The sequence below is a fragment of the Gobio gobio genome (assembly GCF_949357685.1).
Source record: "Gobio gobio genome assembly, chromosome: 1".
In the NCBI taxonomy this organism is placed as follows: Eukaryota; Metazoa; Chordata; class Actinopteri; order Cypriniformes; family Gobionidae; genus Gobio; species Gobio gobio.
Genome location: NC_137097.1, coordinates 46,106,086 through 46,122,112, shown reverse-complemented (window position 1 = coordinate 46,122,112; position 16,027 = coordinate 46,106,086). Strand labels below are relative to the sequence as shown.

General features: G+C 37.7%; 1 protein-coding gene across 1 annotated transcript in view; it reads left to right on the top strand.

Annotated features, from left to right (window-relative positions):
• Positions 1–3,480: 3,480 nt before the first annotated feature.
• mrc2 (mannose receptor, C-type 2) overlaps positions 3,481–16,027 on the top strand; it is a 73,356-nt gene continuing 60,809 nt past the window's right edge. Inside the window, exons 1-2 of the mRNA XM_079821654.1 lie at positions 3,481–3,786; positions 13,251–13,688. Coding sequence (XP_079677780.1) covers positions 3,663–3,786; positions 13,251–13,688 — 562 coding nt within the window. The 5' untranslated portion in view covers positions 3,481–3,662. The remainder of the gene's footprint in view (positions 3,787–13,250; positions 13,689–16,027) is intronic.

The following is a 16,027-nucleotide window of genomic DNA, read 5'->3' as shown; positions in this document are numbered from 1 at the left end:
AGCAGGGTAAGCCAAGCCCGTTTCTGAAAGAGAGGTAACTTATACTCCGAGTCAGTTACCAGGGTAACTTACTCTGTGAACCTAACCTGGTCAGAAGCAGGTTTTCTTTGGTAAACCCAGAGTTTCTTTCGTTCTCCTCCCCCTTTTTAAAGCACCAGCAGTGTTTAAATACTTTATTCATTCATTCAAACGCCACAAATGCTTTTCTTAGAGTATTTTGGACGTATTTCAAGTATAAATATTAAAAAAAATTATCAATTTAATCTAAATCTAAAGTAAGCAAAGTTTACTTAAAACAAATTAAATTTTCTGCCACTTGACAAAAATACAAAGTAAGAAAAGCATTCTTTGCAGGAACATTCATTGCTCATATTTTCATCACACTTGACACTGTCAAAGTGACAAAAATGGCATGTCTTTTTATACAGGATCCTGACGTTCACTTGATAATCCTCTAGAAGTATCCTAATAATTCGAATTTCCTTTAGGATTTCCAGTGGTTGGACGCATTGATGACACTCATATTCCCATCATCACACTTTCTGAAAACAGATTATTGTATGGAATGGAAGGATGCTGCCAGATGGTAGTATGAGATATGTCATAACCACCACCACAGCTGTTAAATACATTTATTTACATTTTAATAGTCATCTTTATTTCCTACAAATACTTTATTCGTTTTCCTGTTGGGTGTTAATATTCTTCCTCCATCTCCTCTTCATCTGTCAGTGGTGCTGGTGTTTGGCTGGCCTGAGTAGAAGTCAATAATGTCATTACCCTGATTAATAAATGTAACAGGTGGGATCAGAGAACATTTCATTATGTGAAAAGAGCATAGACCCTTTTCACATTTCTGGGTTTCCGAAGCTGAAGTCGTCATAGTGGGGTTAACTCTTATAGCGGTGAATGAGAGAATACATTAAATATATATTTTTGTGTCTCCATGTGCTCAAATAGCAAAAGAAAAACTCCACAATATTGATTTAACAACTTTCAAAAAGATGGAAAAATTAAAGTGAGATTGATAACTGCAGTGAAAAGAGAGAAAGATGTTAATTTTCACCATCACTCCCATAGACGCTGTATTAGAAACACTCTCACAGCAGCGGAAACTTGATTTTTGTAATTTGATGCCAAAGTTATATAATACAAAGTATTAGTGTTATAAATGTGCATACATAAAAAAAAAATACAAATATCGTTGCAGGATTTACGATATTGATGACCATTAAAACACATCATCACAGTCTGTGAAAAGGGTCTATGTGGGAAAAGCTGCTGCACATTGGACACTGAATGATATTTATTTAATATGTCAAATGTTTGTAAAGTCATTAAACCTACACCCATGAACATTTTATGCTCAAAGCTTTTCCTGATTGAATTATGTTTTTTTTATTAATTTTTTTAGCTGCTGCCACATTCTTTGTTTGCCTTTTGGATACCATGAAAATTAAACTTAATTAAAATAATTAAGAATTAAACTTGTGTATTGACCCGGAAGTATGCAAACGTCTTTTTGTTGGGTGCTGTTGCCATGGTGAATCGTAATTTCGGAGCTCCATTGATCGTGGCTTTTCAGAGTTGGAGTGCATGAGCTTAACTCAGAGTCAGTCTACTCAGAGTTGATTGAACTACCTCAATTCAGCTGCTCTGAAACCCAAAACTCAGATTTTCCCATCTCAGAGTAAGTCAACTCAGAGTTCAGGTTTAAACTCAGAGTTGGTTGAACCTCCTTTCTGAAACAGGCCCCTGAATTGCCAAATGGTATACAAGGAGTTTCAGATCATCCACGGCTTCTCCTCTCACCTCTCAGTAGTCTCACAAAGATTTTCCTCATACTGCCAATAAGTAAGAAAACTTTAAGAAAAAAACGTTGTTAACGTAACATCCATACTTTACTTTTCTGTTCCTGTAATTATTTGAATATTTGAAATAATTTTAACTTGTTAGCAAATCCTCTAATGCTTTACAAATGTTTTTGCCATGTGTGATATTATTTTATAAACCGTTATCAAACATTAGCATAAAATTATATCTATATGCAGTGTTAGGGAAAGTTACTTTGAAAAGTAATGCATTATAACATTGCGTTACTCGCGTAAAAAGTAACTAATTGAGTTAGTTACTTTTAAGAAAAGTAATGTGCTACGTTACTTCTTCTCACCTGGGCTGTTTTTTTTTGGGGGGGGTTATATAACAAAAAGTTATATTTTTGTGTAAATTTAAAGACCTCTTCATACCAAAATTTAAATTATAAACCTCAGGCTGAGGTAAAAATGCAAATCACTCATGGACATTAGAGGGCACAGCCCACACAAACCTTTCAGCTGTGCTGCCTTTCTGCATACAAATATTTGTATTATTTAACATTTAATTATTGGAGGTTTGCATTGTATTCTGATTTTGCATTTGACAGATTTTATTCATTTTGAGGAATACTGAATCTTTATAGTGCAAGTGAGATGAATAAATGCTAATATTTAGTCCAATACAAGTTAGTACAATAACATGTTTACACACAACGCATCTGCACTTACTCTCGATTTTTCTAAACATGGTGGTACAGGAGAGCTGTCAGTCAAATAAATGTGAAAAAGTAACATGCGTTACTTTTTTGAAAAAGTAACTTGGATATTTTGTTGTAAATTTTAAAAGTAATGTGTTACTTTACTACTTACTTGAAAAAGATTATGTAACTCAAGTTACTTGTCATGTGTTACACCCAACACTGTTTATATAACATACATTTGCATGCAAAGTTGCATTTCCCCCTTTTATCACCTAAAATTTTGATTTTTGGCCATTGTCACCTTAAGGTCTTGAGTCTATTGACTGAAATAACACAACATAATCTATTAAACTGATGTTCAGCTTATTGCACTTCTTTTAATTAGCTCGTTTTAGTGACCAAAAATGTCATATTTAGATTTGTTTTATTATACATTTAATATGTAAGGCTCAGTTCACAAGCCGGTTATCCTGCCATTTTTATTTATTTTCCATATTAGTGTTTAAAACTTTTTAAATGATTAGAATTTGATAACAAAATAAATAAATAGAAAATTAAATTGTTAATATTACGATTTAGTTTGACCTACTGCACTCCACTGACCATTTGAGTTTTAGGCCCTATTAGTGGAGAGCGTCCTATATTTTTGCATATTCATTTTTATTTAAATGCAAATGAATTCTGTTGTATTGTATAGTGGAACTTCATGAGCAGAACATAGGTAGCACGTTTACTTGCTTTTGTCAGAGGAAACTTCCAAGAACGCCATTTCTTTCCACAAGTAAAGCATGTGAGTAGCCTAAATATTACACAAAGAATGAACAGTGTCGTGATTCTGTTGCCTGAGAGCAAAGCGTTGCGAACTTCTGCTAAATTCTCAGTCCTGAACACTTATCCCGAGTGTCGGGTAGTCATTCAAACTTATTTCTCCGCCTCTTCCACTTCATTTTTTGGGACGTGTGAGTGTGTGCGTGTGCAGTGAAAGTGAACGGTCTGCCACGCTCATTCACTCTGAACTCATCACAGTCCACGCACACAGCGACACTGACACTCTCAAAGCCCGTCTGTCCTTCACAATTCCTGCTTCTGTTTCAACGGCAAGGGGGGAAAACAGTCGTTTTTCTCTCCGTTTCACCTTTCCGCGGGTATGCATCAGCACGGTGGCGGGCACCGGGACGGCTGTTGGAGTCGCGCGTGGATAAATGTTTGCAGATGCACTTTATATTTATTTCTAGTATTAAGCCTGGAGCGGAGCACCCCCGTGCACTCAGGTAGGAAACATTCACGCTTTATTATCACTTTTTTTTATTATGCTTTGCCCTTTCCCCCCTGACTTCTTTGTTATCATGATTATTGAAGTGTGTTATGAATTAGAAATAATGCTAATAATGAGGCTTGGTTTTATTTGGGGTGCTGTTGTGTTGTGTTGGCTCCGGGTGCACTGATGTGAAGGAATGCCACGAAAGTCCAAACTCTGAGTGGAACCAGATGTGAGAAGAGGAAGAGAGAACAGGGGGAGGGGAGTGCAAGCGATGCTGGTGTGGATATTGATTCATTCCAGTTATTCGAATCATTTGAATCGATTCGCTAAGAGAATCTTTAACTGCTTCGTTTATTGATGCTTTCTGCAGGTTATGTTACGCCAGTAGCCTAGGTGGTAGAGATGCGTGGATGGGCTATTATTTCATCCGCAACCGCATCACAAAACTCATCATCTGGCCGCCATCCATCCGCTCTAACGTTTTTTGACCAATTTTCAAAGCCGCACAAGCCCGCCGATGCAAGGCACTGCTGACGATTGGTTCAACCGCCACCCACCCGAATTTAATTAAAATATTATTTTTCGTCACATCATCCGCCCGATCAGTGCTTTAAGTGGAAAAAATAAAGTGCCGGTACTCACCAGAGGGGGCGGGGCTTTGTTGGGGGCGTGGTTATGGGGGGATTGTTTAGTCAATAATTCAAGAAGGTCCGTATTTTAAAGCTCTTTCTAACTTGTTCTCAGCCTTAGAACTTACATATAGTTCTTGTAATTGTGTAAATATATCATTTGTTACAATAAGGGTTTATTTACAAAGCAAGACCATTGACGGCTCCTCATTAGGCTACCATGCAGGCCAATGTTCACTTTTGTCTTTCTTTTTTCTAATCAAATAGCAACACAGTTAGAAACTATAGCTGGGTCATTCCTGGTATGCGGTAACATTTTGGCTTCATAAATGTTTGAAAAAAAAAGTACATGATTTTAATGTTTTTAGCATTCTACCAAAATGGTGACATGTTTAACTAGTCGGAATACATATTGGTCAAGCTCAGGTACTAAAAAAATAATAATTATGGGTAGATTCATTGTTCAGACACGGGCTGTGAAGGTGTTCCACCCTGTTAGGGACATATACATAGTTATCACAAAATGTTAATAATGTAAATGTTAAACAATAACATACGTGCATAATAATATAAGTTTTTCTTGGATAGTATATGTCCCTTATGCCATCATGGTATTTTCAATAACAAAACTATTATTGATGAATAGAATGTCTTGATTATTAAGAACAGGTACTTTTTGTACCCATTTTTGCCAACAGGATGGTAAATAATAAAAAAATGTGTTTAAAAACATATATTGCATATGCTGTTAATGATCCTCACCTCCCAAAATAAAACATAAGTATGCAAAACATTTAACGTTGCTGTCAAATTATTATTTAAAAAGGACAAACATGGAAATTCTTTTTGACCGGACAAACATTCTTCATAACAGAGCCTAACAGGGTGGAACTTTAAGAGTGGGACAAGCAGGATAACATTTCAAAAACTAAAAAAAAAGGTAGAGGTGAGTTGAAGCTTACTTAATTTTGTATGGTTGAATTCCAGCAGGAAAACTAATTATGTAATTTCCTGAAAATTGTCTCAATGAAATTGTGGTCTTTTTTGGAAGTCGAGAAATACATACTTACAGGGTGGAAGATGGGACACAGTAAATGAAGACAATTGTAAAAAAAAAAAAAAAAAAAACTATAGTTTCACATGATTTATATGTATAACTAGAGGTAGTTTAGCCTATTCTATAACATAATCTAAAAATATTTTGAGATTTTCATCATTTCATGGTTTATAGTTCTTGTGGAAGTTGATTACTTTGCACTGAGGACATGATAAAATTGAATGCATATCAATAAAAAGGTGTGCACAATACAAAATAGTATTTTTAATACCCATTATATCTGTTTAAGTGATAAAGAAGACCTACATTTATAATTTAAGCCATTTCTTATGTGACTCATTTTATAGAAAATATGAGTAAGTAAATCATAAAGACAGAAAAGTCACAGGAACGACCCAGCTACAACATGCGGCTGTTGTCATCGGTAGAAGTGGTGCCACTCTCGTCCTCGTCACCACTTGTGACCGCGATCTCGGCACAAGTGCTTTGTATTTTAACCATAGATTGTAAACGAGCAGCTGGTTGCGCGTTTCACACACCCTCTCCGGACCACTTTGAGTTGTTGACGCTGACAGCGGCAAAAGCGACGCATGCGCTTTTCACTTGTAAAACTCAAGGGTGTATGGGTAATGTAGTCTCTGCTCGCAAATGTGTGTACCGGTACGCTAAAAGCACGTTCTGGGCGCAAGGAGAGGTGGCGGTACGCTCAAGAGCTATATTTGGAAGTGGCGGTACTGAGTACCGGCGCGTACCGGCCCACTTAAAGCACTGCGCCCGATCTGTAACCGCCAAACGCGCATCGCTATAGGTGGCGACAAGCGAATGTCCTTTTGGTCTGTTGTTTTGTGAGTCGCTGAATCGTTTACTCAACTGATTCGTTTTTTTCAGCTGAAAATGTTTTATGTTTTATTAAAAATTGCATGGTTATACTATAAAGAAATGACATTTAAAGGTGCAGTGTGTACATTTTAGCGACATCTAGTAGTGAGGTTGTGAATTGCATCACCCACCACTCACCCCTCCCTTTCAAAGCACATACTGAAGCTGCCGACACAGGACAAAAATGTAATCGTCGGAGAGAGCAGAGAGTTACTAGCGCTCTGTGGAGAAGTTTGTCCGGTTAGGGCTAGTACTGTAATAACATGATGTAGATAGAATGGTAATAAAAACATAACGGTTCATTAATTAAGGTCTTTATACTCCACTGAAAACATAATTACACATATTAGGCCTATATTGCATTTCTGTCAATAGATCCTCATAAATACTATACGCACTGAACACGTGTTATTGGAAATTTCATGTCCAAGTTTTTAACTAATTTACGATAATTCCGATAACACGTGAAGGCAACATAATTCCAACATTTGACTCTCTCTGACCGAGTCAGTGCCTGAAAGTAACGATTCGATTCGTTCACTTAAAAGATTTGTTCAGAAAAACGATTCGTTCATAGACGCATGCACCATTAGGCACTGCTTTTATGTTTTATAGCGCAACTTTAATGTGCGAAAGAACATTTTGAGTTATACAGGGGCAGTCGTTATTCTTGTTTGCAGAAGCATGCTCTTGGTTTCTCGCTGCTCTGTTAACCTGTGTTCTCAAGCGCTTGATTCTCACCCCGTAAGCAGATGTGCCCTAAATATCCGGTTACACAATAACGAGCCGCAGCTGAGGGCTGTCTACGTCTCGGGGGTCTTGTATACTTTTTAGGGCTTCTCTCAACTTCACAGTCCAGCAGAGACAGGGTAGGTTTTTACACCTCTGTGTCAGGGACTGTCACAGCTCTAAAAAAAATTCTGAAGAACAGAGCTGTGTTGTTAAACAGGCTAAAATACGTCACCAAAGACCCAACATCGCAAATTGCTGTAGGAGTCGCAGACTGCAGATGGAATTATGAATCAATAATTCTTAGCATGAGAAGCTTATTCTCTCTTGTAGCTTCTAATTTTTTATTTTTTTTGGAAGTTTATTGTAGGGAATTTTTTTTTTTAATTCAGTAGGTTAGTTTTATTGATCAATTTCAATATTTTAGTCCATAAAATGTTATATTCATTTAAATAATATATATATATATTTTTAATTATGTATTTAAAATAAAATGCTATTTGAAAATGATCATGCATTTCTAGTTAGAGTTTAAAACTGACCGAATTTTGGTAACAGAGATGACAAAAAATAAATAGCTTCTTCTTCTGACCATTTTAATGCTTCAGATTCATGTGTTTCTGAGAGTTTATTATCCATTATGGTCAAAGATCTTTATAATATTGGACTTTCATTATTATTAGCAGCTGTTTTTTCCTCTTACCATTTTAAATTATTGATTTACTTTTTAATTTTGTGTCAATGCATGTAAAAAACCTGTGAGGAGACTCTTATATTGACCTGTTTCTGCCTCAATTGGGGTTTGATCTCAGGTTGAGGGCTCAGTAACAGGAGCTGACAAACAAAACCAGCCGGAATTTCCTGTGTGTTGGTCAATCTCTGTGTTTACAGAATAAAAGGATCATCTATACAAAACCCTGACCTCTCTCTGCACCCTTCCTTTTGCTCCTGCACTCCTTTTTTTCCTCCCTGCTTCCAGCTGGCTTTTTTACCTTCCTTCCCCCAACTCCATCTCTCTCTCTCTCTCTCTCTCTCTCATTTTATATCCCTTACTCATTGCCCTCGTCCAAAAAGGGGAAGGGAGAAACAAAAATACATCTGTCATAATAATAAACGTTTAGCTTTGGCATCTTAGAATCAGGGTTCAGGAAAACCACATACATGACTAAGCTCACGCTCAGACTTTAGTCCCCCCCACCAATGAGTTCCTGTTTCTTCTGCCTTTTCCATTTTGTGGTGTCCTGTGTATTTTGTCATGGGGATTACACTCTAAATTCAGAAGACATTGACTAGTTTCGAATGTGTTGACGATAGAAGTATGTTTAAGTATAGAATCACAATTTTTTTTTTTTTTAAATAAGTTTGTCTGTAAACTGTTTTTTTTTTTTTTACATTTTTGTGATCAATTCTTGATCAATTGACCATTCATTTTTAGTAAATTGGATTTGGACAATTTTGTGTCCATCTCATTTTTCATTAGATGTATTGCATTACATATTATCAGTCACCCTGGACATTAGAAAGCCAATATTAGTCAAACGCTACACTCTAAAATATGTTGGGTTATAAACAACCCATGTTGGGTTGAAAATGGACAAACCCAGCGATTGGGTTGTTTTAGCCCAGCGGTTGGGTTAAATGTTTGCCCAACCTGCTGGGCAGTTTTATTTAAACCAACTATTGTATAAAATGACTATATGGCTGGATTAAAATGAACCCAAAATAGGTTATAAATTAAAAATCAGACACATAATTACTAGAGGCAACAATAATTAAAAGGTGAACATTTATTAATTCGCAATTTAATAAATGTTTATTGCTAATTATTATTAATTAAACGTATTAATAATGTTAATTTCCAACATACTTTGGGTTCATTTTAAGCAAGCAATACAGTCATTTTTTAACAATAGTTGAGTGAAATAAAACTACCCAGCAGGTTGGGCAAACATTTAACCCAACCACTGGGCTAAAACAACCCCACTCTAAAAAATGCTGGGTTAAAAACAACCCAAGTTGGGTTGAAAATGGACTAACCCAGCGAATGTGTTGTTTTAAGCAAACATTTAACCCAACCGCTGGGTTAAAACGACCCAATTGCTGGGTTAGTCCATTTTCAACCCAACTTGGGTTGTTTTTAACCCAGCATTTTTAAGAGTGTAATAATCAGAACATGGCTAATTTCTAAGATAACAGCATTCTTCCTTAGGCAATCGATTAGCTGTTTCCTGAGGTAGAATGTCATATCTTTGCAATGTCTTCCGTGTTATTTAGCCTTCAGCTCCGAGTTAGTGTTTGTGAGGGATAATGTTTCAGATGGGAAGTCTTGTATCTTGTTTTACCATCGCCTAGACCAACTTTTTACAATTCATCGGAAACATTCCACAGACTGTGATGAAGAGATTATTTTCGCCCACACTATAGTCATATCGATGTCATCATCAGCATTATGTAATCAGTGATCGCAAAAACAATGTATTTAGCTGTGCAGCAGCATCCGTGCCATGATATGTTCTCATCTCTACCATCTGGACGAAGGTGGTTTTATGGAGCATTCATGCCAAAACCACACACTAAAAAAAGAGTTTCTTCCTGTAAGCTGTCAGCCTACTCAATAACTGTCCGAAACCCTTCTAATGGATGGTATTCTGCCTCTCAGTGCTCTAACTGTACTTCAGATCATCAATAGCTTTGCACCTCTCTTTAATTACACAGCCACTGCTGATTTGCACTATTTGCATGCATTACTGCTGCTCATGTGACATCCTGTGCCAGCTGTCATGGCAGATGCTTTTATCCGAAGCAACAATCCCCGAAGGAACCTTGTTTTAAGTAACCTGCCTTGTTCAGGGGGAACATTGATAATGATAGCTCTTGCTGCTGCTATTTTATTTATTTACTTTTTATTCATTACATTTTATTTGTCTGAGAGAGATTATTATTATTATCAATAATGCTTTTTAAAGTTTGTTTATATTTAAAATTTTTATTTACATTTCTTTTTATTTTGCCCTCAATGAGAATTTTTTTTGTAAACGTATTATTATTATTATTATGTTTTTATTTATTTAAGAAAAATGAGAGAAGCGTTATTATTATAAATGCTTTTAATTGATTTATTTATTTATTTGAAAAATAGTTTTATTATTATTATTATAAGTATAGTAGTAGTAGTATTGTTTTTTTTTTTGTATTATTATTATTATTTATTTTATTTTTATCCTGCATTAAGAAGAACCAGAAGCTTGACTTTATCATTTAATTATATATTTGGTTTCAGACAGAACCTGAAAATATATATTCTGACCTGATCATCAAAAGGTGGACATATTTGATCAGAGTTTGTGATTCATTGTCCTTCATTTTTGCTGCATTTTTTTCAAACGCCCATAATTACTCATCTCAGTAAAGCCCTGATTTATTGTGAAGACATGATGCTCAAGTAATGTCTGAGCCTGCTTTGCCCTTTATCTGTCAGAAGCGGAGAGAAACGCTTTGAAGTTTGTGTGAACGCGCATGTCTTTACCTTCCTTGCTCCTGAAGTATGTCTCCCCAGGGTCTTACCTCCACCAATTATATGACGCGCTCAGATCACATGATGCCCTCAAATTCTTCTGCTGTTCTGCAGGAAGACGGAAAGACTTGTTTTAATCCCGGTTTGTCACGGATTGCATGTCATTAATAAGTGGAATCAGGGCCTCATGGAAAGAATTGTCCTAGTTGGATTTGTTCACATGTTCAACTCGTGTTATTTTCACTAGACACTAGGTTTTTTCCATAGGTGATCTGTTGCCAGGGCTTGGTCAAAAAGTGTCCAAATACTTTTTCGGGCCACAGTATTTCTCTTTAAAATCTATATTTTACATTGTTACAGAACTTCTTACATGCTTACTCTTGGAAATATGTCTGAGCATTGCTTGATGATATTCGGGAAGTCTCCCAGGGTCTCAGTTAACTTTTTTGTCTATCTTTTTTTTTAAAGTAGAAAAGGTGCTGTTTGTTTTTAGAGTGATCCCATTTCCCATTCCCCTGCTTTAGAACTACTGTGTTTGGAAACACAGCTGTTTCTCTCGGGTCTCTCTTCAGGCTCTCTTTCTTTTGGTCCAATTTTCTTTCTCTCTGACGTTGGGGTAGTAACCTTGCATTCCCCCCTGCAGGGATGAAAGGGTGCACAAGAGAGACAGATAAAGAGAGAGAAAAGCAAAATGGAAGTATAAAAAGAAACCAGACTGACTTTCGGGAACACTGCCGGGTTTGGCTCTTCTGCCTCCTACTTGACTCTCCTCCTAGCCATCTCTTTTCCCTTTCCTTCTCTCGCTAAACAACACATAGTCAAATACCAATATATTCGTTCATTCTTACTGCAATGTGAGTATCCGGTACAGCAACTCTATAATGCATGACATGCAGGCACATTTTTTTCCAAGGAGGCAAGGAAAGGAAGTTCCTCCTCAAAAAAATTAGATAAGAAAATAATCGACAGTACAAAAGGAAAACCAATATTGTGAAATATGAGATTAAACTCAGTGACACCAGTAAATAAAGTTTGACAGTAGTAATTACCTTGTCAACAGGAGAATGCCATTATGTTTGCAACTGGTCTACAAATCCCAGAAACAACTCCACTCAGATATAATTACTTAGTACAATATTTACAATAATAATTACTAGTCATGTCAGAATTAAAAGTACATGATGATCTGTGAGTAGTTGTCATGTCATTAGTCATTTTTGAACAATGTAACAATGTTTAGTAACATTAACATTATGAGACTTTGATGTAAAATACACCAATCAGGCATACCATTATGAATATTGTGTTGGCCCCCCTTTTGCTGCAAAAACAGCCCTGACCTGTCGAGGCATGGACTCCACTAGACCCCTGACGGTGTGCTGTGGTATCTGGCACCAAGATGTTAGCAGCAGATCCTTTAAGTCCTATAAGTTGTGAGGTGGGGCCTCCATAGATCAGACTTGTTTGTTCAGCACATCCCACAGATGCTCGATTGGATTGAGATCTGGGGAATTTAGAGGCCAAGTCAACACTTGTTGTTGTCCTCCTCAAACCATTCTTGAACCATTTTTGCTTTATGGCAGGGCGCATTATCCTGCTGAAAGAGGCCACAGCCACCAGGGAATACCGTTTCCATGAAAGGGTGTACATGGTCTGCAACAATGCTTAGGTAGTTGGTACTTTTCAAAGTAACATCCACATGGATGGCAGGACCCAAGGTTTCCCCTTCTTCCTTCTTCCCATAGTGCATCCTGGTGCACCTTTTTTGTGTGTTCACCTTCACATAGCTAATGCAACAAAAGTCACCAAGTGTCACACCATTCTGATGAAGCAAAAAAAATAATTAGACATTAGTCATTTTTGACTAAAGAGACCCAGAGGGTTAAACAAGATTTTTAATGTATTAAACCTTTTGAATGTATATACATCTTTATAGGCTAAAAAAAAATTCTAAACACAAAGAGGTTGTTTTGCCTCCTCATTTCAGAATACCACCGACCCCTGATGGGTGCTGGAGTGGCCGTATTCGCAGTTATGATGAAACCGGGATAAATGTGTGTGTTCACACAAAAGAGGAATATTGCCAATGTCTGAGTTCCCTCAGGGGAGTTTCTGTTGCACTTTTTTTGCTTTGTTTTTGTTAATGACTATCTATTGCAGTCAGATATATGATTCCAAAACCGAAGCACACACAGAAGCCACACCCAGACTCTAACCTAAAACTCCAACAATTACTTTTCACCTCTAATTAAATCAGTGTTTTACAATCAAGGCCAGTCGAAGCACATACAACTTTCTGTGGGATTGTTTGAGCAGGATTTGTGCTTTGCTTGGGTTGGCTGTGAACTGCTTGTTTTTGTTGAACATTTGAGTGGGTGAAAGAGGATCAAAAGGGGATTTGCCTATCCTACTGCAGTAATAATATACTATGAAAATAACTGAGACAGAAACAGTTTTGGTCACATGACATTGAGAGTGTGACGGAAATTGCTTCTGTCAGATCAGTCATTTGGCCTAATAGTGGGTAAAATCATTAAAATCCTCTGTAAATGTCTATGCTTGGCATCAACATGTTAATGATCTTTCCATATTTACAATTATAGGGTTGTCTCTGCTACAATATGTCAGGCTAATAACTCTTCTCTCTCTCTCTCTTTCTGTAACAGCACATACAGATGAATCGGACACTTTTTCGTTTTTCCACGAGGGAGCGCTGGGCTGCTTGGGGGTAAGAGATCACATGCTGTACCTCTCCTCTTCCTGCAAGGGTGATGCCCAGCTTTGGAAGTGGGTGACCAGGGGGCGGCTCTTCAACATTGGCTCCTCCCTCTGCTTGGGTATCACCACGGGCAACTTTAGCACATTTGGCAACAAGTCACCGCTGGGCGTGTTTCGGTGTGACTACGAGCCTCCACGAGTGCGCTGGACCTGGAGCTGCAGCAAGTTCTTGGAGACACTTGAAACTTACTTGCCCTCGCCTAAATTACTCCTCAACGGTGGCAATGCCTCGGTCACCGCTGCCCCACCTGCAAGACCCCCCTCCCAAAAGTTCCTGTGGCGAGTCTATGACGACAATCAAGACCTTTGTGCCAAGTTGCATCGAGGTCAGCACATAATTGTTTCTTTTCTCTCTTTCTCATATTTAAACAATATATCCTAACCAGTAATTTGTCGGTCCACACTGAAGCAAATCGCAGCCAATCAGTATACAGGGAGTGCAGAATTATTAGGCACGTTGATTTTCTGATCATATTTTTTTTCCAGGCACATTTGACCAATTCCAAACCACAGTAATCCTAATAACTACTATTGATTTAGTATTTAATAATGTATAAGTGATATATAATTGTTCATGAAGGCTGGAAATGAAAATCACCTTATATTCAGGTGTGCAGAATTATTAGGCATGTTTTCTTTTACAGATAAATTGAGCCAAAAAAGAGATTTAACTCAGACTGAAAAGTCAAAAAGTATTAAAGGGTTAGTTCACCCAAAAATGAAAATTCTGTCATTAATTACTCACCCTCACGTCGTTCGAGACCCGTAAGACCTCCGTTCATATTCGGAACACAAATGAAGATATTTTTGTTGAAAGCTGATGGCTGAGAAAGGCCTCCATTGACATTCAGTACACTTATACTCCCAAGACGGATAAAAGGCACTCAAAACATCGTTACAAAGTCCATCTCACCACAGTGACTCTACAATAATCTTACGATGCGACGACAATAGTTTTTGTGCGCAAAATAACACCTAATCTAACATCTAAATAACACCTTTTTCCAACTTGTTACTGCCTTCCGTGTGTGCCTCCACGACGCATGCGCGAGAATATGACGCAGATCCGGCGTTCGGACAGATGACCCAGAAGTGATTTGTTTACAATCAGAGGAAGACGCGCGTATCTCAGCTGTTGGATTCTACATTGATCATGCTTTAGGTCTCGGCGTAGTGCTCAAAATGGGGTTAGAGTGTGCATTTCATGGATTCCCGAACCCCGGCGCTACGTCATATTCTCGCGCATGCGTCGTGGAGGCACACACGGAAGGCAATAACAAGCTGGATAAAGGTGTTATTTTGATTTTTTTTTGCGCACAAAAACTATTGTCGTCGCATCGTAAGATTATTGTAGAGTCACTGTGGTGAGATGGACTTTGTAACGACATTTTAAGTGCCTTTTATCGGTCTTGGGAGTATAAGTGTACTGAATGCCAATGGAGGCCTGTCTGAAGCCTTTCTCAGCCATCAGCTTTCAACAAAAATATCTTCATTTGTGTTCCGAATATGAACGGAGGTCTTACGGGTCTCGAACGACATAAGGGTGAGTAATTAATGACAGAATGTTCATTTTTGGGTGAACTAACCCTTTAAATGCCCATGAGAAGGATGCAATACTAATGCAATACTAGACATTTCAGTTAAGGCATGACCATTGGACAGTGAAATGCTCGTTGGGTCAGCAGGGTCAGACAAAAACATGTGGCGGAGAAAAGACACCTGTTAACTGCAAAAGAATTAAGAATTAAGGTGAAGAATTAAGGGTGAAACCATCAGGAACCCTTTAGTCTCCAGCGCCACCATTTTCCAGAGCTGCAACCTACCTGGAGTCTCCAGAAGTGCAAGGTGTCAGGATCTCAGAGACTTCAGTTAGGTAAAGAATCCTAAAAAATGACCCCCACTAGATAAGAATCATAAGCTGAAGTGTTGTAAAATACATGAAGCCTGCTTTTTTATAGGCTTTATAGGTTTTATAGGTTGAGAATGACTCTTGAAGGACCAGCACCACATCCTCTAGTACCACTGTTTGAAGAATTCATCTTCCAGAATCTGGCAGTACGTTTTGGGAGTTCATTTTAGTCCATCCTGAAGTCCGTTTTACAGAGATGGACTAAAAATGAACTCCCAAAACGTACTGCCAGATTCTGGAAGATGAATTCTTCAAACAGTGGTACTAGAGGATGTGGTGCTGGTCCTTCAAGAGTCACTCTCAACCTATCTGTCCATAAAGCCTATAAAAAAACCTTCTTCATGTATTTTACAACACTTCAGCTTGTGATTCTTATCTAGTGGGGGTCATTTTTTAGGATTCTTTACCTAACTGAAGTCTCTGAGATCCTGACACCTTGCACTTCTGGAGACTCCAGGTAGGTTGCAGCTCTGGAAAATGGTGGCGCTGGAGACTAAAGGCTTCCTGATGGTTTCACCCTTAATTCTTCACCTTAATTCTTAATTCTTTTGCAGTTAACAGGTGTCTTTTCTCCGCCACCTGTTTTTGTCAGATCCTGCTGACCCAACGAGCATTTCACTGTCCAATGGTCACGCCTTAACTGCAATGTCTAGTATTGCATTAGTATTGCATCCTTCTCATGGGCATTTAATACTTTTTGACTTTTCAGTCTGAGTTAAATCTCTTTTTTGGCTCAATTTATCTGTAAAAGAAAAC